At 35.4% G+C, this 26,580-nt stretch overlaps 2 protein-coding genes and 1 long non-coding RNA gene across 3 annotated transcripts in view; 2 read left to right on the top strand and 1 right to left on the bottom strand.

Moving 5' to 3' along the window:
* The first annotated feature begins 4,450 nt into the window (after positions 1–4,450).
* LOC116848352 (facilitated trehalose transporter Tret1-like) lies at positions 4,451–11,297 on the top strand. The gene is made up of 5 exons (XM_032824330.1): positions 4,451–4,764; positions 7,965–8,494; positions 8,664–8,969; positions 9,392–9,594; positions 10,247–11,297. The coding sequence occupies exons 1-5, from the start codon at positions 4,683–4,685 to the stop codon at positions 10,536–10,538; spliced, it is 1,413 nt and encodes a 470-aa protein (XP_032680221.1). The 5' UTR covers positions 4,451–4,682; the 3' UTR covers positions 10,539–11,297.
* On the bottom strand, positions 7,854–10,408 carry LOC116848354. The gene is made up of 2 exons (XR_004378948.1): positions 10,261–10,408; positions 7,854–9,599 (listed from the first exon to the last, which is right to left on the bottom strand). It is a non-coding gene; the product is annotated as an uncharacterized LOC116848354 (long non-coding RNA).
* An 8,182-nt stretch (positions 11,298–19,479) lies between the features above and the next one.
* LOC116848316 (facilitated trehalose transporter Tret1-2 homolog) overlaps positions 19,480–26,580 on the top strand; it is a 21,942-nt gene continuing 14,841 nt past the window's right edge. The window contains exons 1-2 of the mRNA XM_032824255.1: positions 19,480–19,592; positions 23,184–23,620. Coding sequence (XP_032680146.1) covers positions 23,371–23,620 — 250 coding nt within the window. The 5' untranslated portion in view covers positions 19,480–19,592; positions 23,184–23,370. The remainder of the gene's footprint in view (positions 19,593–23,183; positions 23,621–26,580) is intronic.

Genomic DNA, 26,580 nt, shown 5'->3' with positions numbered 1-26,580 from the left:
AGAGAGAGAGAGAGAGAGAGAGAGAGAGAGAGAGAGAGAGAGAGAGAGAGAGAGAGGAGAGTGCGGTTTCATTTGATAAAAGTTACTGGAGTGATTAATGGTTCTGATATACACCGTCAATTTATTCTATCAAAGCAATCTTATTATATATCGCCGTTTAATTTATAAGATTTTACAAACTGTATTTTGGATGCGACTCGGTATACTCGAGTAAACGATAATTAAATTATATTATTTATAAATATAATATATATACAAAAAGACAACGATGACGGCGACTTCAATCTGTACTATTCTTTTACGAAAGCTATGGAGGTTGTTCTGGGACACCCGTATATATATTAATACACAAAACAGGAATTTTTCGCATAGTTTGTGATGATTTTGTGTCAGCATACAAACCACAAGTTTGCAATGTTTATTTTCTGTATGGCTCGATAGACATACATATAGTAAACATGTCGTTGAGTGTACCAAGAAGAATCAATCAATCAGTCGAAATCATTGTATCTCGATTCGTATTTTCTGTTATTTGAAAACAACTGTACTGGTGTTTCGAGTAATGTAAGATTCCTCGCATAGTGAGCAAACGATTTTCATTCGCTTATAAGATAGGTATACTAAGAGATAGGCTAAGCTAGGTATTTATAAGATAACGCACTCCACATATGTACCGAGATATTTTTCTTATCTTTTATTTATTTAATCTCTATTTTATATATATATATTTTTATAAATATTATCGTGTGTGCATGATGCAAATAACGTGACGACTGTTTTCTGATATCTTCGTCAATTAGAATTCTCAAAAAGTTCTGCTCAAATTAATTGTACTACTAGTATCGTGTTTTCAGTGACGCATCAAGGAGGGGCAATCTATTTATTTATTTATAATATATTTATTTATAAATTGTCATAAATTTACTATTTATCAGACAAAAATTCCGATTCTATACATTTCTTTCACTATCTAAACAATAAATGTTAATTTGGAACAAAGTTGAGATAAACGACTCACCTGACATTAGATATTAAAATATGTTTGTTATTTTTTATATTAGAGAAACACGTGTAAAGATTAAATTGTGTGTATTTGGGAGGAATAAATATAATATTGGTTGGCCAATTTTTTCAACTATTCAATGTAATCCTTGCATATTTTCATTTAATATAAAGACAACAGGGATATATTAGAGTTTAAAATGTTAGATGATTCACTCTGTATATATATAATATTACAAATAAAATTAAGAATAGTTTGCTAACCTCAAGAATACATATAAAAAGTGACAACTCTTGTTGTAAATAGCTCAATTTTTGAATGGTCAATTTTTTCTATTAACACGAATAGTTTGATAATATTTCATTGTATATGGAATGCAAGTTTTAATAAATTCTTACACACACGAAGCTTATTTCATAGTAAAAGTGTTTTTATTTATCTATTTTTATCAAGATAACATTATTGTACGATTGTTGCAATTAATTAAGCAGAAAGTAATATTTAATTTGAGACTGCTATTTACAGTTACGAACACCTATCCTGGATGAATATTTGCACACTCTGATTGAAAGAACGACAGCTGCAAAACAATGGAAAGAGAAACGAAAGAAGAAACTTAACAATTGTCGTCGCAGCGCGGATATAACGTGGTCAAGTTCAACGAATTACATGCGCAGCGTGGCAAATGCATCCGGTTGCGCATTTCGCGGGGGAATGTAATAATCCATGTCGGTGAGAGGGCTGTCTGCGTCGGGAAAAGCGAAGGAAAATATAAACGGAGAGGTGAAAACGCAGGCGGGCGGGGAAGAGCGGTGGAGGAGGAGTGCGTTTAGCGTGAAATCTGACGCGACAGCATGGAAAATCGAGAACTGCACTTCGCAGTTCGAAATCGGATTGGTGTCTGCCACACGAGTAGAGGCAATGCATTCCCAAAAGTAGGCAGTGGTCGCTCTTCTGGCGTAGCTTGTATTTCGATCCATGAAATTCGTTGAATATTATCGTGCGGCGAGAGAGAAAAAGCGAAAGCAGCGAAAGAGAAAAGAGAGAGAGAACGAAAAAAATAGATAGATAAATTTATCATGCGTTCTAAGAAAATTCCTCCTAAGTACAATTAAGTAAAAATAAGGAAAGGAGTAAAATACTTATATAATGGAGATACACCTATAATAGAAAAAAAAATATACATAAATGTTTAAATATGTATATACATGTACTACTGCAAATTATGAACTTTTCACTGTATTTTTAAAATAAAACAGACGATAATTCTAAAATTTGCATATTCAATATGATGTACTTGATATATGTACTTAAACATAAATATGTAGAACACTCCCTCCGATAAAAAAGTCTATTATAAAAATTTAATATTAATTTACGTAAAAATGAACTAACAAAAAAGTCAGAAAAAATTCACATGCACACACACATTATTTGTAAATATATTATTTACAAAATAAATAAATATTATTTACAAAGTAAATAAAAGTTTAAATTTCAGTTTTAACATTTTTCCTTTCCTTACGAATTCTTTAAGCAAATTAGATAAGTCTCTTGCAAGTTGAAAATCATAAAGTTTAACTTTAAAATTATATAAACTTTAAAATTATCTAAATTTCGTAGAGAGTGTGCAGTTATAGAAAGTATTATATACAGAGTGTTCCAGAACAATCTTCGAAGCTTTTGCGGAGGTATAGTACGGATTAAGGTGAACATAAAAGTTTTATATCGTTTTGCGATTTTATTTCCGTACTATACCTCCACGAGAGTTTGAGAGGTTGTTCTGGAACATCCTGTATAGCATAGAGAGAGATAAAGAAATAGACTGTCTGTAAAAGATAGAAAAAAGACTCGAGTTTGCGGGAATATCTATCTATCTTTAAGAGAATTTTCAGTTCTGTGCAGAAATTATAAACTCTTTCGTTACGTGTGTAGTGGAACGCGCGCAATAGGACAGATTGCGTTATGTCGTTCTCGTTCTGTTTGTTTATTAAATATTCGACGCATCCCAACTGTGTATATTTATGTGACACATGTCACTCGCGTTGTCGTATGAAATTTTAAATCGCGTCGCTGTATGAAAATTATTATTTGGAGCGTAGGCGCGTGGACAGTCGTTCGTTTTTTAACACAGGGACAAACGTATGAGTTTTTCACCGCTCTTGTGCGCGAGTTATTAATCCGCCGTCACACTGGTTCGTACGAACTCACATACGAATTCGTTTTAACGTGCCACCCGACTTTGCCCGAAGCAACTGTATGAAATCTCGATAATGCCGAGCATTTCCGAACGTCAAAGCCCAAAGGGGATCAGACGCAGGGAGGAAAGCGGGAGGAGTTATTTCCCTTTGAGACGCGTCTTTACACGGCTAAAGAAACTATTTGTAGCTTTGTGCGAGCTACAATTTGCGGAGAGTTTCTTTAGAAACGCCGGCTATTTTCGCAGCGATTTTCACCTGCCGATTCGAGGATTAACAAGTAGCTTTGAGGCGCGTTAACGCAGAAACAACTCTTGAGGAAGAGTCGATTTTAGCTGCTGGATAGTTACGGTAGGTAAACCGTTAAGCTACCGACGTTAAAGCAATCTCCAATCGAGATAGAGAAGATCCGCCAGACAAATATATTTTCGCTATTTTATTACCTTAACGTATCAGAGATGTTATAGTATCTGGAAGACGTAAGTGCTCGAAAATATTTAATCCCTCTGCACGTTCTCGCAGCGCAAGCACCTGCATTTGTATTCGCAACTCTTTGCGAATTTCTAGGTCACTTGTAACTCACTTGTAGGTCACTTGTACAATAACCTTTCATTGAAAAAGAAGTTGATTCGCATTTCTATGTAAGTAAGCAAATCGAGTTTTCATTTTAATTTAATATATCTTGGTTGAAATGCGAAATTTACTAGGATTCAAAATATGTTTTAAATAAATTTGATTCTTATGATAAACTTATGATATAAATATGCGGATCTATAATTTTATCAAACACTTAATGAAACATTTAATTGAATACAATATTTTACTGTATGTAGAGTTAATTGTATTGTTGAAAATTATTACTGTATAATTTATTTTTGTAAGCTCTTGGGGAGTTAATCCTAGATCATGAATAGACACATTTATCTAACTATCTATCTATTTGTGCGTAAAAATCTTGCGCAAACACAAAGTCGAAAGCGTAAAATCGAAGTGAACTAACGATCAGCCCGTCTGAGAAGACGGGTGCGTGTCCATGATCTCATTTTCACCCCTACGTGTGTGATCCAGCAGACCTGCCGGATTTTCGTTCCGGATTTTCGACTTCGGCGCGGTCGTTGTCGCGCGATCGACTATCACAATTTCTAGATTTTTATTTCAGTCGCGCGCTCAGATAAGCGAGATTAGTGATAATGATGGCCAGATATGACAGCCGTCATATACGATGGTTCCAGTGAACGGGCTGCCCATTCAGTTCCGTTGCGATTTCGCGTCGTCCGAGATGCAGCTCGAAGCAACTTCGATGTCTACTTCGTCGAACGTGTTGCACGCGGCGAGACACTCGTGATCAGAAGGGGTGACAAGCGCGTTAACACGCGATTTCTAGATCGTCGTCGTCGTTGTTGCCGTCGACGAGCGTTAATCTGCCGTGATCTTTGTGCTCTGAAGGAGCCTTCGAGAGCGTCAAACGGATTCTGCAGGAGATGGAGGGCATGGGCATGATTAATGGAGTTCCTGTGCGCCAGGACAGCAGAAAGCTATGGCAGTATCTCGCAACTATTTCCGGTATTTAAACGACCCGCACAGAACTTTTCTTAGAATTTAATTCGGACCCGATTCCTTAGAATAATTATGGATTCCGGTTACAGACAATGTTTCAATGCGATTCTAAATAGAAAATGCAAACAACGTTCTATCGAACGTTTTCCTGAACTTTGGGAAACTTTTTCTGATTTCTATTTTATATTTACGTCAAACATAATATTTGAAACACTTTGACTATTTTTGCAAATTTTATAAGTATAAATACTTAAGCTGTTAATGAATACTTGCAAGTATTTTGCTCAATCTCTTTTTGAATCAAGTTATATGTGTGTCTTAAATAAGACTATATTTACAGAAAAAAAAGATTTTACTGTCGCATCTAATAAAAATGAGATTTTCTGAAAATATTTTGGTGTAACTAAAAATTTGTCGCTGTAACTAAAATTTTTGCTACTACAATTTTTTCTTGGTATAATTTGGGACGCAGCTGATGGTCTAATGAAAGAACTTGTTTTTGGTTAATTACCAGAAGTTAAGGTTCCCCATTAGACCACTGGTTTTATTTTAAACTGCATCAAATAAAAAGTGCTCGTTAATTAGAATTGTTTAAAAAAGAAACTCAAGAACTAAAATTGGACTTAATAGAACCTGATGTTATTGCGAGGGTTAATAGTTTAGTACAACAGCGGTGAATAAAATAAAGCGGGCTTACATGGGGCTAAATTACACCGACATGTCGGATACGCTTCGTGTACTAATGGATTTCTTGAGCTCGAAGTATAATCGTGGTAGTTCACCAGTTCAACAGAGTACAGTACATTACGCCGGAGGACTATTAAGTTTCTCGAAATTTCCTGCGAAATTGCACATACTGCGGTCAGTTTCGTGGTCAAGCGCTCCATTGTAAAATCCCGACCGAGTAAGTCCATATCTCGTTTACGAGCCGAAACTCGGCGACGGCCGTGATATTTTATTGAAACGAGCGTCGCGTCCCGAAGGATACGGAGGAGACGTCCGCCTCGTAACGCGAGATTACGTAATTTATTACGTGCACTTTCGGCATGGACCCTCGAATCTTAAAGGACAGTGGATTTGCTGTTTTGTATGACTACAATCCGCAAATCGACCCGAGTCGTTCCTCGGCCACGTTTACAATGCGCTACTGTCTACACAGTGATGATTTTCATGCTTCATTTTCATTCGTCGTTAAAGTTCTGATGCTTGATCAAATAATTCGGCTGAACTGCTGTGTAACGTTGGAATATGCTTCTAGTGTACGACACGCGAGAAGAGAGAGATTGCAGAAGTAATAGTCTATTTAAAATTGAAATCAAACGATACAATAGTGAAGAATGATAAGAGCCAATTGCTTGTCTAATTCTGCATTTATTTCAATATATTGTATACGTAGGTATAAACTATTATACACATAGATTGGTTGACGATAGAGTGGGAAAACACTCGTGTACATGTACATTGATTAGATCCAAGTGAATAAAACATTCCTTTACCATTTTGCAAACTAACGTAAAATTTTTAGTTATTGATTGAAGAAAATTAGTAAATGATCGCGGAACTTTCCGCCGATATGTCTATGACGAAATAGTCGCGCTAGATGATTCTTCGTTGTACCGATTATCAATAGCGATTGAATGCTGCCGATAGGCGATAAATTGTGATACATTAGGCGAGTAAAATACTGAGTGAGTACAATAATGAATAAGGTAATAACCGATAAATATCTATTGATGCAGAAGTTTAAATGACAATCGAAGAGCACCAATTTCAAAAGAGATTAGATAAATTAGATAAATGTTACGTGAAGTTTCTTTAAGAGTCTAATTAACTCTAACAGCAAAATTAATATAACAGAATAAATGTAGAATCGAATTTTAATAAAATGTGAAAAATTGAAATTTTCGATAAAAATAATTAGTTTAGATAATCATATATATATAGTATTAAAAAAATATATATATTTATATATATATTTATATATATATTTATATATATATTTAAAATATATAAATTTATTAAAATTTATGTATATATATATATATATATATATATATATATATATATATTTCTATCAATCTCCTTACCGGATCTTTGAAGCAAGGTTATTAAATATAAGTTACAAATAAGGTAATAATAAAGATCTTTTGTAGGTCCTGCAAAAAGTAAGCATTATTGTAGAGTAGGCATTATTAAATTTTTGATTGCAAGTTCTAGAAAAGAGTTATTATAAAGAAAGCACAATATTCAAAGAAGTAGTAATCGTTCCAGACATCTTATCATTATCAATGCCGTCATTGTCATTATCATGTTGTCATCACTGTTACATTTATTCTTTGAAGCATACATTTTTCCTTACATACGAATTTCTTGAAACAGGGTTTTTTGAGGTTACTGATTACGAATATGGAGTCAAATTTTGAAAATTTTTTAAATTCAAAATGGCGAACTCAAAATGGCGGACCGAAAACATAAAAAGTGACTTGATTTGCACGACATTAGGTATTCGGGTTTTTTCAATCAATCGTTTCATCAATGAACAATGCGTTCAAATCAATGCGATCAAAAATAAAAAAATAAAAAATATAAAAGTAATAAAAAACAAAAAAATGGAACTAGAAACTCGCTACTCCTCGTCATTAGTTCTGGATAATACTAAAAGCGAGATTTCTTACAGATTTTTTATTTGCCACCATGTTTGACTGCAATTTTGAATTTTGTAATTGTCAACATATTCGTAATCAGCTACTCAAAAAACTTTCTAACATAAAGTTATACACAAATCTAGTCACTTTTTGACTTCCAATTCGAATTCTGCGATCTCAAAAACTCTTGACTCTATTACCTAACAAATAAAATATTGTTACCTAACAAATAACATAATTTTAATGGTTGTTATATAGTAATTCATGTACTATATATATCCTATAGTGTATATATACACACACACACACACACACACTATAGGAACTTAAATATGTGATTAAAGTTATATTGGCTTATTGAAAAATATGTAAAAATCATAAAAATCGAGTAGAGAAAGGTGCTGGTATATGGGTATAGCACTATGCTGCAAAGGGTTAACATTACTATAATTTTTTATTAATTACCGCCGCAATAGCGAGCGTAATGAAGTTTCTCATAGGGTGAGTCTTCCTTCTAATTAACTGCGCCCTTTAATTAACTTCTCGTTTAAATCTTCTTAGTCTGCATAATGGCCGTCGGCATTGGCACCGCTATGGCTTGGACGTCCCCCGTACTACCCAAGTTATATCAAGCAGACTCTTGGTTAATCATCACCCCGGAGCAAGGGTCCTGGGTGGGCTCGTTACTGGCATTAGGTGCGATCGCGGGCGCCCTTCCATCCGGACCGATGGCAGACAAACTAGGTCGAAAGAAATCGCTTCTCCTGCTGTCGGCTCCATTTCTTCTGTCCTGGGCGATCATCATACTCGCTTCCCGGCTGTGGCTGATTATGGCGGCCAGATTTTTGATAGGCATTGGAGTCGGGGCAGCCTGCGTTCTCATGCCGATATACGTGTCTGAGATCGCGGAGACGTCGGCACGTGGCACTCTCTGCGCTTTGTTCCAAGTGTTTCTCACTGTTGGTATCCTGCTAGCTTTCATATTGGGATCCGTGATGAACTACACAGAATTCGCTATAGTTTGCGCCCTCGTAGAGCTCATCTTCTTAGCTTCCTTTGTGTGGATGCCGGAGTCGCCTGTTTGGCTGGTGGTACGTTCAGTCAATAAATTTTAATAAAGTACAGGATTTTACAACATTATTTTTAGCAGATTCTTTGAACAATTTGAAGACGACTTTGTTCTTATATCGTTGTATTATTACTAAGGAAAATTGATCTTAATCTTTTTTACTTATAAATGAATGTCTTTAAATTTTACAGAATGTAAAGCGGGAGTCAGAAGCTAAATCGGCATTGGCGATTCTCCGAGGTAACATCTACGATCCATCTGAAGAGCTCGCGGAAATGCGGCGAGCAATGGAAGCAATGACATCGAAAAATTCGAGCGTATTTGATCTCATACGTTCTCCTGCGACCAGAAGAGCCATGCTTGCCACATTAGGTTGCATGTTCTTTCAACAGATGTCCGGTATAAACGCAGTAATCTTCTACACCACCACCATTTTCGAAGAATCTGGAAGTTCGATACCGGCGGACGTCGCTTCTATAATTGTCGCGTTAGTCCAGGTGTGTTTATCGACGAAAACGATGACGGTGTGCCACTTTAAGAAGGAAATTATACAAATTATTACAAAACTTTTCCCTAAAATACAATTTTCAGTATTCAAACGAATATTCCTTTGAGCAAAAGTTAAACTTTATATCTTTCGCCTTGCTTCAAGAATTGGTATAAATTTATTAACATATTATTTTTATAGAATTTTTATATAGAATCTTTTTTTCTAGATTATATAAAATCTTTCAAATTCTCTTTATTTATTGCCTTCTCAGAAATTTTCAATTTGTTGCTCTCGGATTTTATGCTCGCAGTATAACCATGTGATATTCTTCGTTCACATTCTATATATTCGCGTGTCTGTGTTCATCTCATGTGATTATTAACGACAGCGTTAGACAATGATATTTATTCGAAGTATCACTGTTGACAGACGGTGATGTCAGCCGTAGCAGCTGTGATTGTGGATCGCGCAGGCCGGAAGCCGCTGCTAATCCTCTCCTCAGGAGTTATGTCAGTCAGTCTCGTGGCTCTCGGTCTGTACTTCAAGATTAAGGATGACGGCGGCGACATCAGTACACTCGGCTGGCTGCCGCTCACATCTCTGACATTATACATGATCGTCTTCTCCGTTGGGTAGGCTTTTTAACAGAATATAACTTTTAACTTAATATAATAAAAAAATAATGATAATATTAATAATAATGACAATAATAATAATGATATTTCAATTTTTTAATATCATGTTTCGCACAAGGAAAAAATCTCAGTATGTATAACTGTATATTAAAAGCATATCACATTTAATAGAGAAAACTTAGTTAAATAAAGGATAATTTCTTTCTTACCGCGGCCAAAAACAATCTTAACATTCAATTGTTTTAAGAAGTTTACTCATTTAAAGCAAAAAATGCTTAAAATTATGCAAAAATTTAACGTAACATTTATTGCAGTAAAACATTTTTATATTTAAATATTTATATTTAAATTAAATTTTATCTGGTTTGTCTGTCTCAAGGAAAGTTTCTGATTATTTTGTAGATCTGCTTGATTAAATTCGAGTATTATTTTATGGATATATCTTTTTATTTTGACTATATATATTTTACAAGATTTTCGTGCTCGTGTTTTCTCACTTTTAACGTCATCAATTAAGAGGTGAGGGATCAGAAACCTCAAAATTTGATTTAAATAACTGAAAACAATTGACTGAATAGAATTGCCTACAGCAATTCTTCTGTCCTTAGGAAAATTTAGTTACACTAACTAGATCTTCTGGTGTATATAGGATGGGCCCGATACCTTGGATGCTGATGGGCGAACTGTTCACCGCAGAGACTAAAGCGATCGCTTCCGGTCTCGCCGTGATGCTGAATTGGTTTCTGGTATTCCTGGTGACGAAGACCTACCCGGCATTGAACCAAGAACTAGGCGCGGACGCGACTTTCTGGATGTTCGCCGTGATCATGGCGATCGCGGTCGCGTTCACTTACTTCTTCATACCGGAGACGAAGGGGAAGTCCTTTCAAGAGATTCAGGACTTGCTGCAAAACGGCACTCGATTGAAGACGACTGTGTGAAAGGAGCTCGCAGAGAGCTTTTCGCACTGACATGTGCGCCGTGACTGCTACCGTTTCAGCTGGTGTGGCGACAACATTGATCGCGGTGTAGTTAATGCAAGACATTGTTTGCGAAGTAGCCACAAGCGTAAAATGCGAGTCTTACGGTAATGAGGCGATATATTCGCGTGGACGACGAAACTTCTGAATTTAAAAGCTGCGCGTCCAGGAAAAAAGTGTCCGAGTTGCCGGGGAGAACACTAAATCTCGCTAAACGAATAATTTATCGCCTCTTTTAGTGGCTAGTCGGTAGACCATTCTATTTAAAGTTTAACGGCATTCCCGCCTCGGCGGAATTTTTTTTCATGCGCTTCCACAAGCCGCTCCACGTAGGCGCTACGTTGACATTCCTGTTACCACGTATTTGTTCGTTAATTATTATTTAAATTTACTCACTACCACCTCTCACTTATGTTTGCGATTGTACAATCAGTCGACCGTCGCGACCAGGTTTTCCTCTTACGATCTTAAATTATTATTCGTATATTTCTAGTTTTATGCCACTTGACGATCAGCACCGAATGCGTGAATATATTTGAACGTTTTCGATCTAGTTCGAATTACTCGTGATTAGTTTAGGTAATATTTTGTACTCGTAGCGGTAAACGAGGATTTAACGTGATGATAATGGATGATGGATAGACTAATGTGTAAATAGTACGAAATAGTAAATAGTAAATAGTAAATAGTGTACGAAACAAATAAATTATGCCTACAGTATTCTTTTGTAATTTATCATGAATATATCAGAAGTATAGAGTCGTGAAGAGCCATTTATGTCATTAGGAGACTTCAAAATGTCGATCATGCTGTAAGTAATCGCTCATATGGCGATCGATAAATTATTGAAATCTTTAGAATTTTACAAAACAAAAAATTAGTCATAAGACGACAAAACTTTATTAATTCAGGTAACGAGTGCATTTCGATTTTAAATTTACATGTTTGTTGGTTTTTAACTAATTTAGAATTATAATCTCTCTCTCTCTCTCTCTCTACATAATTATTTACGAGACTTACAAGATTAAAAAAGATTGGCGAATGGCTGTTCGCGATAATATAATAATGTTCTAATTAATAACTAAAAATCTACAAAGATATTAGAAAAAAAGTCGCCTCTACAGCTCATCTACCATATCTCGCGTGATCATTCACAAATTTTCTTTAATATTTCGATAAAATTATTGCGAATATCGCAAAACGATATAAGACTTTTATGTCTGCTTTAATCCGTATTACGCCTCCACAAGAGTTTCGAAGATTGTTCTCGGATACCCTGTATAATCGACAGAAGTATAATATTTGATAAATATTTGATCATAGATTACTTAGATAACAAATAAATTTTATAATCTTTTATCATTGTATGAGTTCATCTTTCGCGCATTATAAAATTTATTTGTTATCTAAGTAATCTATGATCAAATATTTATCGTACTCCTGTCGATTATACAAGGTGTCCGAGAACAATCTTCGAAACTCTTGTGGAGGCGTAATACGAATTAAAGCAGACATAAAAGTCTTATATCGTTTTGCGATATACGCAATAATTTTATCGAAATATTAAAAAACATTTGTGAATGATCACGCGAGATATGGTAGACGAGCTGTAGTGGCGACTTTTTTTCTAATATCTTTGTAGATTTTTAGTTATTAATTAGATAACATTATTATATTATCGCGAACAGCCAGAATTCATCAATCTTTTTTAATCTCATAAGAATAGGCAAGAGCCTATAATAAACATTCCCCGATACGATTAACGTAATACGGCATGTATTAACTGCATTCTTTCCACAATAAACTGTGCCATTATCTCGCTGTTCTAGAACACGGCAAACACATTGAGCGCTATCGAGAGAATGGAACTTTTAATGTAACTGGCTGCAACTCTATGTACGTTTTACGTCAGCTATTTTTTTTCTTCCTCGCGTGATTGTCGTCTCTTTGAAACGTATGCCACGATAAGACGGATCGCGATCGCAGCTGCCGATGAGCCACTTAGATTAAAATTGCAAACAGTTCGTCACGGATCTTAATGTTTGGACGCTTCGTGCTTAATATTTGTCGCGTCCTGAACTGAAATTTATTCGCATAAATCGCGCGTTGTCGCTCGCGACTTCCAAGCTCGAGGAATAATTAAACTCGCAGTACCGTTGATGGATTATGATGGTATTTATGACTGTAGAAGTCGCGATTTTAAGGAGACATTTTCCGCGTTGTTAGTCTTATTTTCCGCGTCTTCTGCTTGCCAGCCCTGCGAGACGTGCAATTAGAAATGCTCGTTTAGATTATCGTCTTGAGCGAATACTTCCAGTAGCCGCTTTGCGTCGTCACTAATTGTTTGACGAATTCCAACGAAAGGTTGTTATTTTTTATATGCACACACTGAGAAAAAGATTTGATAATCTCTAGTCAAAAAATTAGATATAAGGATTGAGAGATAGAAATATATACAAATTTTACTTTATTAATTCAGGTAACGAGTGCATTTCGATTTTAAATTTATATGTTTGTTGGTTTTTAACTAAATTTAGAATTATTATCTCTCTCTTTCTCTCTCTACATAATTATTTACGAGACTTACGAGATTAAAAAAGATTGGCGAATGGCTGTTCGCGATAATATATTAATGTTATCTAATTAATAACTAAAAATCTACAAAGATATTGGAAAAAAAGTCGCCACTACAACTCATATCTCGCGTGATTAATAATAGCAGGATATTTTACTAGAAATATATACAAATTTTACTGTCATATCAATTTCAAAATCATTTTTCAACAAATACAATAATGTAACTATTACATTGTTATAATATAATGAAATGTAAACGTAACAAAATTCGACGCAATATAACATGCATATTACATGTAACATACACGTTGGTTCCTACTCAAATAAAATTTGTGTAATTTCCTACTCAAATAAAATTATAATTTTGTAACAGAAATTTTGTGTTATAACAGGTTTTATATTGTATCGTGATCAATGTCTTTATATCATATTAACCAAATGTATTTGTTATCTATTAAAAGACATTTTTTAGTGTATAGTAATTTATCGTGACACTTCATTGACAACACACACAAGTTACGAACTTCTGAAGCGCCAGTTCTAATTTCGATAAAATAGTGATTGTTGAATCGGCCGTTGTAGTATGATTCAGTCTTTCATTGTTTCAAGGTTATCGCGTAGAAAGTGTGAAGTTTATCGCGACTTTTCCGGAACTCGACGGATGAGACGAGGTTAACGAGATTAGGAGGGAATGCAAGATATTTCTGATATATGTGTGTATATACATTCTTATTTGGAAATCTCAAATCTCGAAATATGCCCAATTACATGCTTGATATTCTTCAACGATTAAAAAATCTTCGAAAAATCGATGTTGTGCATTCTAAAATACCATCAGTGTACTCTCATTGAAATGCTATACTTATGACTAGTGGTTATAAATATAGCAGTTATAAATATAGCACCACAATCAGTAAAGTCTCACTGAAAGAATCAGTTAATAATAGCGACTGTCGTTATTATTGATGCAGTTTGCAAACACAGATGTAAAATTATCTGTCATCGTAAGGCATTAATTCCATCTCCTCAAACGCAAAGAACTGAACTTGATACAGCGCGTAACATAAATTTGTGTACTACAGATTTTACAGTATAATATGTGATTTTTACTGGCTAAAATCGGTGAGATCTGAGACAAAGGAACAAAATGGGGGTATTTCTAATGAAAATCGGCAAATATTCGCTGATTATCAGGGAAATATATCTTTCACTGGTTCAATTACAAACATTTTCACTGATTCATTTTAAGGGAATATATCAAGAGAATATGGAATACCAAGAGAATTTAGAACTCTTATAATTGCCTATATATAATGATAGAACAACGCTGTTTTAAAAGTTCTCTTCAGTAGATAAGTTCTCTCAGTTCTTGGTTGAACTAAGAATTTAAAATTAAAAATTAAAATGAATACACTGACTAAGCTTTAAAGGCGTCACCACGCGACACGGCATTTTTCGCAATAAATTCGTGGTGAATACCATCTTAATAATAATTTAATGGTATATTCGATTTCAAAATCCCTAGTGGCGATGTATATGTGTGTTAGATGGTTTAGATATGATGGCTCTTTTTATAAATTTTTTATCACAGTATCGTTGAAACCGGACTAGAGGAATAATTAATAAAAGAATACGACGTATAGCGATGAGATAGCCCTCGGCACATTCTTATTTACAACGCAGGTGGATTGAAAATATGTTTCTGTCGCACATTATATGTCACGAACGATACTGTGACGTAACCTGTGCTTTTATTTATATAAAATATTTTCATAGCGAAATGAGTACTCGTTTAAACGGCATCAAGCTTAAAAAAAAGAACTATTTTAAAAATGTATTGATATTTCTTTCTTTTTAAAAATACAAGAAAAATAAAGTCAGAACGATAAGATGATTTTTTTTCCACGGAATGAGGTATATCGAGATTTTTTCTCGAAGCTTACGTTATCGAAAGTACTTAAAAAAGTTGTAAAGGAAAATCATGCTTTCATCGTCGGACGATAAGAACGTCGTTCGCAGAAACTATCGATGGTATTCCGTTGACGTAGAGTTATTTATCTTCTCCCTTAAAAAAAAATCAAACAAAATTTTCCATGGATTATATATTAGATTAGCTTAGTGCTAATATACGTAGATAATAACAAGAAGAAGAAAGAAATGAAAATTTATAGTGGGAACCACACGGTGGTTATATTAAATAAGAAATTTTAGCCAAAATTCTGAGTCGATAAAAATTATTTTACTAGACAAAAGTTAACATAGTTGTTCAGTTACTATTCGAAAACTGTATTAGATATCTACCAGGGTATTCTTGAATAAGAAAAATTTTATATCGTTGAGTCCAAAGTTTTTACTTTTTGCTTCTTTCCAAACTGCATATACAACTGTAAACACAACTAATTCAATTAATAATAATTTTTGTTTTGCAAAGTTTTTAACATTGCATTTATCACTGAACAATAAGAAAATGATAAATAAATAACAATTTATAGTTATTTGACAACAGGATATCCTAAAATTACATTTTTATTAACTTGAGATAAAACTTAAAAGAATTTGACTAACAAATGTTCATGTCTACTAGACTACTGTGAAACAAGAACTGAAAAAATAGAAAATTTCAAGTGCAGCAAGTACGACTCATGCAGCACAATGACATTCTTTTATTTATCGGAATGCATGCAATTAATTGCCGCGTTCGTTTCAAGCCTCCACGCGCGTCTGGCGAGTGTAGTTTATCGCGGCATAATTAAACGGAGATATTGTATGTCAATTAATATTAGTGGAACGAGTTTTGCTGGTATCGCGCGGAGAAGATAGGTGAAAACTTTTCCATACTTCACTGCGCCAAGTAATGCGGAATTTCCGGTGTTACGAACGTAACACTTATTCTTTTTTGCAACACGCTTCTTTTTCGATTAAAACTGATATTTGCATTCGGTAACGTTGCTCCCTGATATGCACTCGCAAACTTCCAACGCTTAAAATAACATTCAAATATGAAATTCATGTGGGTCGCCGCATTATAGAAAAAAAGATGATCGTCAGAGACGATAATTGTTTCAATAAAAATCGTGTCATGCTACGACAGAGAGAAAAAGAGAAGGAAACGTTATGGAAAAATATAGAGACCGACCTTCAGTATTGAATAATATCCTAGAAGATAATTTTTTCTTCGTTGAAGCAGGATCCGTTTATGATTATACAAAGTTTTTCAATATTTTCCAATCGTCCTTGAACAAAAGTGTGTCTTTTCCCGCGGCGAGAAACAGTCAATGCGTTTATCGATATATTCGCATTCTTTAAAGTAAAATCAATACATTGTTCACTGAAATATTATACTGATAACTGAACCACTAGTTTCCAGTGGAATCTTACTTTCATTATAAAGATATTTTTCTTTCATTATGGAGATATAAGGAATACTGGGTCTAGATAACCCCAGAAGTACGTTGCTTATGTGCTTTCTTAATATTTATCTTGAGAGGAACAGTGGACACATAATCGAGAAATGAAGACATCTAGTCCCAGACTCCTCTAAGATGGAACAGTAGAGTAGGGGTGTTTCTATTGAAAGTCAATGAATACTCACTGATCATCGCTGAAATATCCGTTTTACCGATTCAATCAGAGACATTTTTATTGACTTACTTTAAGAAGCATAAATCCGCGAAGGGTTCGTTCTCAATATCCTTTAAAGCCGCAGACTGAGACCAGTAACGACAAATCACTCGTCGTGATTTATCACCTGCAATTTTACCGGAATGCGTATCTCTTAATGACGCATTCGAGCGTCGCGAATGATCAGACGTAAGTCGTGCGACTCCGAGATTAACGCACTTGGTCACGTTTGCACGCGGCACTATCATACTACGTTTTCCATTAATACCAGTGTTAGCGTGATTTTTATTCTCTTCTTTTTTTTTCTTTCTGCCTTCTCATATACGTCACACATTTTCTCAAGTATTAGCTCACCCGAGCGAGCTTGCTGTCTCCCGAAGATCGTGTGAGGCGCGTCGTTTAAAGGTCAACGCATGTTTACTCAGATTCTTGTTATTAGTGCGAATCTATCTCCGTTAACGAATTCCAAACTTAGGTTGAATCGTCATTTCGGACGATAAATGACAACGATATGATATCTGCTTCGTAAAAAGAACTGGTTTCCTAATTTACTTCTTCACTTCTGCTTATTTGCAATTTAAGCTTCTTCTTTTTCTCTTCCTCTCGACAGGCTTTCTTCGACGCGTTACATAACGCAACGTATATGACAAGCATGTTGCTCTGTCCGCATCAATTTTCAGTGGATATGCATAACTCCGAAAGAAAACACCGAGATTCAACAAGTGCGTTAATTTATCTATCTTTTGTCTACATTTACTTCATAGTGCATTAATTTATCTATCTTTTGTCTATACTCACATCAAGATTCTTGTTATTAGTGCAAATCTATCTCCGTTAACGAATTCCAAACTTAGGTAGAATCGTCATTTCGGACGATAAATGACAACGATATGATATCTGCTTCGTAAGAAGAACTGGTTTCCTAATACTTGTTCTCTTCCGCTCATTTGCAATTTAATCTTCTTCTCTTTCTCTTTCGACAGAATTTTACCGACGCGTTTTTTACATAACGCAAAGTACATGATTAGGATGTTACTTCGTCGGCATCAATTTTCGGTGGACATACATAACTCCGAGAGAAAACAACGAGATTCACAAGAAGTGGGGTAATTTATCTATCTCTTGTCTACTTACTTCACATCAAGATTCTTTGCGATCGGGATTCTCGTTCTCCTTTCTTCGCAGAGCGCTTCGTCTACAAAATGTCATTGGGATGGTTGATAAATTAAGTTTGATAAGCTTTGTGTACTTTCCATCGCGTGCATACGATACTTCGCAATGTCGAAGAACATGCCTCGTATATTGGCGATTTTCTTGCGGTCATGTTTGTTCAATTACCGATAATAATGTTGACAGAAACTTGACGCTTCCAATCATGCTTAATAACTCGGAGACAATTCGTGAACTCTTGATTGCGTTTGTTCGCGAATTGCTATAATTGTTACCTGCCCCATAATTTGTTCTTAATCAGTGTCACGCAAACTCGTGGACGCACCTGTTTGCCAACTGCACGTTGTATGAACGCGTAATAAACAAAAATACAAAAATACCGTTTAGTCATTAATTAGTACTCGAATTGCATAATGGCTTGTCGCGGAATGCGATTATGAATCATTTGTTCTCGGGGTGATTAATTTGCTTATTCACCCGCTCTTGTTAAAACGTTGAGGATAGTCTCGTGACGAATAATAAATTGCTTCCTTGTTTTGCTTTGCTCGGCTTTGAGCGCTCTTGGTACATTGATTACGTTCTAATCGTATTTTAAGCGTCGCTCGCCTCGCACACGGACCAGCGTTATTAAGGGTCGATTAAAAGGAAACTCGGTCATTGTGCATTGTGCATTGTGCGTTCACGGTACACTTTGTATATTATTGCCTAGCTAAATACGCAAGTCCAATCTATCTTCGCCTTTTAATTCATTTATAGAGCTTCTCTGAAATTTGCGGAAGAAGTACTTGTTTTCCTCTCTGTTGTTTCTAATAAACAACACGAGTGTCTGGCAAGTACCTTAAGAACGTTTAAAAGATGCTTAAGAAAGTAGAACGTCTAAAATGAATCTGTTGCTTCCCTTTTTCATTTAACATTATTTTTTTCCATGTAGATATACATTATTTTATATACAGGCACAAAGTTCATATATAAATTTATATACAATCATATATAATTTTATATAATTACATATAATCATTTTGAATAGTTCAAAAAAGAAAATTGTTTTATTTATTTTTCTAATTTCATTAACAAACTTTGATCATTCTGCTTAAATAATCTTAAAAAATTTAATATTTATTTTTTCCCCAAAGACATCTGCCTTTTTGTTACTTCATCGTATACGTTCTCCTTCCCTGTAATTTTCCATCCAAATCTGTTATCTTACCATATAATCACTCATTCTTTTTACTGACTTGAGTTACTCGACTTTAACATTTGTATAGAAGATTAGTGATGTCAACTGACGATGTATTTATAGCATTACATTTATAATGCATTGCTTTACAGAGTATACGATTCGCAGCGTCTGTTATTTGCGGGAATCTGTGCTTGTCAGTGAAATAATAATTTATAAACGATTCGCGCGTAATCTTTATTGAAGCGGCGCTAAAGATACTGATCCGTTTATCGCTATCAGATGCTACTGGAGGTGACAAAGATTACGGCGTACGCGATCGGCGAGACGATCACTGGTGGCTACGCACATCTAATACCGATAATATATCTCACACTGGTTTGTTACGTAAGAAAATAAACGAGAGCTTATAATGCAGGTGTTCCTCGTAGAAAAGAGCACTTTGAGCGAAGAGCGCGTATATGAAACCGGTAAGTGTGCACCTTTTTCCAAATCGTGCCGCGAACGCTCCGCGATCGTTCCGAATTGCGCGCAAGCGAAATCCGCCCTTATCAAGTGACAATAGTACGCAATTAGATCATCGATACGCGACTTCTTTTCTTTCGTGCGCGAGTGATTGTGGATCTTTCGTTGAGCTTCGACACAATAATCCCCGACGGTCGGAAAAATGGGATCCTCGTCGATGAGGAGCGAACGCGGGAGTGATAATAACTATTCCATTGTGTGAAACAATTTGTTCGATCGTTCTGCGAAGGGTGCGACGTATTTCGACCAGTGCTGCGAGTTCGGGTAACTTTTGGTGCGTTCGCTTTGGGCACTTTGTGCTGTAAGCGTCATTCTATTCTATCTTTTTCCCGCATAATGAGCAATAAAGATAGAATGACGCTTAAGCGTGTAAGCGCCCAAAAGGCGAACGCACCAAAAGTTACCCGAACTCGCAGCACTGGTTTCGATCCCAAGAGTGGTAATTGGTAACGCGACCGAGTGAGAGATACGCCGAACTTACGCGTCCTCTCGATTGTTCTCAAATTCAGCGGGTGTGTTGGACAGACTCGGAGTTAGGTCTCATTGATCGTCATATGTTTCCAATTAATTCACGTTAATTCGCTCCCGTTAATTCACGTTATGAACGTCTGGATGCAATTCGATTTCGAATCAAGTAACTTATTGAAAGGTTACTCGTTAATTTCCTTGGGCTTGATTACTTTTCTTCCTCCTTTTTTTATAATTTGAGGCATAATTTGAGGTTTTTTTTATAATTTGAGGTATATTTGAAAATAGACAAGCGTTGATGTATAAAAATTATAAATGAAAAAAAGAAAAAATTGCAAGATCCTTTCGGAAAACATATCTGTTTTCGCGTTTGATTAATTCACGATGTGAGTTGCGTGGTCGGGATCGATATGTAGATATTTTGCAGGTTGTATTGGCAATATGAAAGCAATATGAAAAATTTTTATTTTCATTTTGGCCCGATGCAAAGATAACATTCATATCGCGCGTTGTTTATTCCTCCCAGTTATATATATTCGTTTAGACGTTTTCGAACGTTTCGTCATCCCTCATATTCTGTTTTCGCGGTTTTCGTATGAACAAGTGCGCGACGCAGTTGCATTTAAAGATGAGAAAACGTTTCCGTTTCTAACATTAACAGAATTGAATATGATTGTTTTATTTATTTACCATTAGGAATAGAACGTTTATTATCATTTTGACTCGTTTCATTCTGCGCGTTCTCCACATGTCGATTGCTCTTGGGGATAGTTTGTTAATGAAATTAGAAAAATAAACAATTTTCTTTTTTGAACTATTTAAAATGATTATATATAATTATATAAAATTACATATGATTGTATATAAATTTATATATGAATTTTGTGCCTGTATATAAAATAATATATATCTGCGCGTTCTCCACATGTCGATTGCTCTTGGGGATAGTTTGTTAATGAAATTAGAAAAATAAACAATTTTCTTTTTTGAACTATTTAAAATGATTATATATAATTATATAAAATTACATATGATTGTATATAAATTTATATATGAATTTTGTGCCTGTATATAAAATAATATATATCTGCGCGTTCTCCACATGTCGATTGCTCTTGGGGATAGTTTGTTAATGAAATTAGAAAAATAAACAATTTTTTTTTTGAACTTTTCATAATGATTATATATAATTATATAAAATTATATATGATTGTATATAAATTTATATATAAATTTTGTGCCTGTATATAAAATAATGTATATCTACATGGAAAAAAATAATGTTAAATGAAAAAGGGAAGCAACAGATTCATTTTAGACGTCCTACTTTCTTAAGCTCTTAAGGTACTTGCCAGACACTCGTGTTGTTGGAAATTATATTACAGGTACTTCATTAATCGAGTAAAACTTAGTTATTGATTTGCCGATTATTTTAGACTCGTATTAATAGTCGTTGTTTGGAACTTGTCTCAAGTGAGATAGATAGATTTGAATGCAAAGTTAGACTTAAGGTTCTCAATTAAATCATATGATATATGCGACATTATATTTGTAGTCACGATTCAACTGAGAAATTCACTTTAATTAACTCTGAACTCGAATATAAATGTAACAAGTTTACCATTATTAATATAGTTGCATCATGAAACTAGTTTAGAATTTGATAAAATTGTTACACTAAATATACAATTAAATTTTATCTAACTACTCGAACAATGAGAAAAAGACTGACTATTCGAGAACTGAGATATCTACAACTAAACTTGATACTTTTATGTATGTTCCTTGGAACTAGCTATTTTGTAATATTGTGTAACATTGTGGAAGTTTGTCATCGACTTCAATATCCCCTTAACATGGACCTTAGTAAACTTTAGTAGAAACTTTAGTAAACTTTAGTAAATCTTAGTAAACTTTAGTGAATCTTAGTGAAACTTTTAATTGATCAATGTCCAATACTGCTTGAACAAATAAAGAATTTTGTCTCCTCGAATAAACCTCTGTCTTATATAATTCGACCGGCGGGTGAAAATATCGGCGTTACACCTCTTCGTATTTCTTCCGCCGTGATATCGAGAAACTCTAATATCGGGAATGGAGTACTGTAATGAAACACGGCAAATATTTCGGAGCGTGTGCATTTCGGCAAATATTTCGTAATGCGTTACGCATTATTCGCATTACGAAATTAACGTGCGGCCTCCACGATATTTCTGTCGAAATCACGCGAAACAGAGGAAATCCGCGAATCGCGTCGAGCGCAAATTCCGACCAGCATAATTGCTATTGATTAGTATTATTACGGTGCAGAGAATCTGCTGGAGCGAGTTATTGATCTTCCTTCGTCTGGTATTAGGAAGATATTCGGCGAATAGGGGAATCATCTTCGACCGGGGGTGACATGTTTGCATAGGATGGGCTTCATCAGTTCACTCGTGCGTGAACGCGTGTATGAAACAGACAGAAATTTCACGGCGTTCGACCTAGTATACTTATTCTCTAACTTTTAATATGACCTGCATAGACAATTGTATGTGAATTTGACAGCAACTGTACTAGTTACGATTTATAAAGATTATGACCCTTAAACGCAGGGCGATCAAAATGATAGGTTTTTACGTAACGCAAGGGGAAAAAATGTTTAATTATTTCTTCAAGTTTTAATTCAACGTCAACTAAAAACATGAAGTATACCGTTACAAATTTGAGTAATTTTTATAAGAAATTATAAACTCGTCATTTTGACTGCTTTGATACTTCTAGTGTTAATAAATAAGTATTGTTGTTTTGCACCTTGTCTTTAAATACCTTTAACTTGATACGACAAATGAGTAGTTTAGTAAATCAAGGAGATAGTGCATAAATAGAAGAATAGCGCGGTTATCTCAGTGAAAATCGCGAGACGATGTCAAACGAGATTATCAGAATGAATAAAATGACAGATCGCGCTCTCTTCTCCTGTACCACTCGTATAATTCGAAGCTCCCGCCAATGGGAGAATCCCTTTTCGGATAGAGGGGTTGCTCTGTAGCGACGCCACACGACCTTGACACGGTGTTCCGTTTCAGGGTCTAGGACTCGCGACGTGGGTCGTTGCGTCTCGTGACACGTGGGTAGCTTGAGATTCCGCGTGTATCGAGGAGTGATAAAGCAGACAAGAAGAGAGGGGGAAACGGACGAAGAAAACCGAGTTGGAGGAACCGAGAGCGTGAGAGAAAGAAAGAGAAAGAGACTGACAGACAGAGAGATCGGAAAATGACCCCCACTCAACGCGACGAGGAGATAGAGGGGCGTTCGTATAAAGACTATGCCTACAGCCCTGTACCAGTGAGTTCCTCTTCAGCGGTGTTTAATGCCACCACCCTTGACAAAGAATCCGTGCAGCTGAACGTAGTACGCGACAGGGAGTCGTACAGGACATCGTCGCACTCCGTCGGGATACGCTACCCTGAAGACATGGAGGAGAAGGGTTCCACGCGGGTCCAGTTCCTGGCCGCTGCAGCAGGTAATACTCTTTTCAATTTTTCAGCGAGGAACCCAGTATTTTAATAATTTATTTTGACCTAGTATACTTATTCTCTAACTTTTAATATGATCTGCATAGACAATTGTATGTGAATTTGACAGTAACTGTACTAGTTACGATTTATAAAGATTATGACCCTTAAACGCAGGGCGATCAAAATGACAGATTTTTACGTAACGCAAGGGGAAAAAATGTTTATTTATTTATCTGTTTTATTTTATTTATTTATATGTTTATTTATCTATGGAAATAATTTTTCCATAGTGTCTGAAAGTGCAGCAACTGCGACGTTAAATTGTTATATATATACACAGAAACAGCGGTGTGTAAACTTCCTTAAAAATTTTTGAATTTTGAAAATCGTGGAGATTTTGCTATTAAGGCGCGAGCACATTCCACAAAATAATTTTCTGATACGCGTGCGAACATTTTACATCGTTAAATATCTTGATATCTTGTATTAATTTTATCATTTCGCTACACGTATGTGTGTAGAGATTTCTGTTTGTGAAGAATATATTCACGCGACGGAAGATTCCCAGGCATTAGGGTGAAAGGTAACCCTCTGGGTTATACACAGCCCGATCGATCGACTCGCCATATTTTGGGGTTGTTTCTCGTCTGGGTCTTTCGCTCGTGCTTGCTTACGGTCCTTCTGTATCCGAGAAAGTCCCGGATATATTTCATCAAAGGAAGAGAGTCAAATGTCGGAGCATCGAAATGTCACATTTATTCACGGATAGTTTTTGATCTTTAGAAATTCTTTTTTCCTTGTTTTTCGATGGGGCATTACTCACAAGTTCCTTTGAGAAGCAGGATTAGATTACGTGCTCATCGGTGCGCTTTGTACGACACAGCGTTTAAAGTGATGATTGGATGATGGGACAATAGATCGTGCGACTTGCTTTTTAACGGTGCATTTATTCCCTTAGTATGACTGACATTAATTGAAGACATTGAGGAGGCACAATATGCGCCCCGGCTCTTACCACGTGCACGATGCGTTATGACTGCATCTTGCACACGCGTCTCACGCGATTTCCTTACGAGATTCCCGTGAGAATTTATTAGAACCTCTTTCTTACATAGACAGATAAATTGGCAGTAATTTTACCAGTCGATTTGTAAAAACTGCATTCTTTGTGAGAGTTTTATTTGGTACCCATGTTTTGCACATAGAATGCCGAATTAGAAATACACAAGAAAAGAATTATCAAAATTTGCTTAAAACAATATGTTATATAAAATATAATATGGAAAACTGAGTACTTGATAAATTTATTGCTGCATACTAATATAACAAAAAACTTACTTTATCGTATAATGCAAAGTTATTAATTAATTAATTCAATACAGTCTATTTGCTTCGTAAGTGTCATTAAAAGAAGTTGTGGATTTTCCATCATTGATTGTCTCACATTGTTTTGATCATAAAAGTGTATTTCTCTATTAGTATCAATATAAAAGTATGTTTCTCTATCATTAATATATTTTTAAATACTTCATGATTCAACAGATTAATTAAATAGAATTAATTGTTTGTCAGAATTAATGTAATCGTGCTTATTTTTCATTATTTATCAGTCAAGATAAATAGTTCACGTGACGTCCGATGACGGAAGACGATTTTTTAATTTTCTATTTTTCGATTACTTGTATTGTAGATGCAATCGTCAAAGAGAGAACATGGTAGTATTGCACGCTCATTATGTGTAAGGACATGTCAACGACGATAGTGACAATATTGAGATAATCAAGCGTTCGTGCAACAATTGTACACTGCACAATACATCGTTGATATTTTATATCAAAACAATCTCTCTTCTTATTTTTCGATAAGCTTGCAATATCTCAATTATATCGATAATCGATAATGGGATATCTTAATTATTAGATTTTATTGTCTCTCGAACGATGGAATTTAATCATAAGTACAGTCAAAAATTCAGAAAATGGAGAAACGATCTATTCATGAATTCATGACAGAGAGAAAGCGAGAAAAAAAGAAAGAGAAAGCCGTCAGGTAGTGCGCAGAGCGAAAAAACGGAATAATTATTCGGTTCGATGATTCTCCGATCGACTGGGCTGAGATTAACGCGAACTCGACATACCAGTGTCGTAAACATTGTACTGGGAAAAACGCAGAATAATGACGGATAACGGAGGACGACGACGGATTGCGTACATCGCGATTCATATTCACTGCCGGTGCGGTCCTTCGCGCACGCGGACGGCGTGAATAATAAACGATTTGCATCCGGTACTCGGCTAAATTCAATCTTAATTGGCGAAGATCGCAATCGGCTCAAACTACTTCCTTGTTACCGGCACTACCGGCAACGGTCGAGAACGAGAGCCCGATACGACGATCTAAGCGATTCACTGTTTCTTCCCATCTCGAAAACAGTTCAGCCAGATTCGTAAATGAAATCAGTGCTACAGAGTCCTGCGATTATTCGTCGATTGGACGAACGGAAAAGGCTCGATTTTCAACAGAAATCGGCGTTTGATGTCGCTCTCTCGACCAAGGTCGGCGAAAAGAATTTAAAAGGAGTTTCTCTCTAGACAGACTTCCATGATTGTTACGAGAAAAATGAGTGAGAAAATTAGTGATAAACACTTCACACTTGTTTCAATTACATTCATGAAGCAGATATACAGAATTGAATTAATCATTAAATTTACATTATATAATAACGTACATTTTTCGTTACATTGATGCCGCATCACGTTTATTAAATAGTTGTACTCAGTTTTTCATATTATATTTTCCATGATATATTATTTTGAGCGAATATGGATCATTATTTTGGTCCTGATTAGCTCCATTATAACGGTTCGCGAGAAATCAAAACGCGCAAAGATAGAGAGAGAGAGAGAGAGAGAGAGAGAGAGAGAGAGAGAGAGAGAGAGAGAGAGAGAGAGAGAGAGAGAGAGAG

The sequence above is a fragment of the Odontomachus brunneus genome, unplaced genomic scaffold, assembly GCF_010583005.1.
Source record: "Odontomachus brunneus isolate Ranch 3 - 2012 unplaced genomic scaffold, Obru_v1 Obru_scaffold_093, whole genome shotgun sequence".
NCBI classification, from domain to species: domain Eukaryota; kingdom Metazoa; phylum Arthropoda; class Insecta; order Hymenoptera; family Formicidae; genus Odontomachus; species Odontomachus brunneus.
This window is presented reverse-complemented; position numbering and strand designations above follow the sequence as displayed.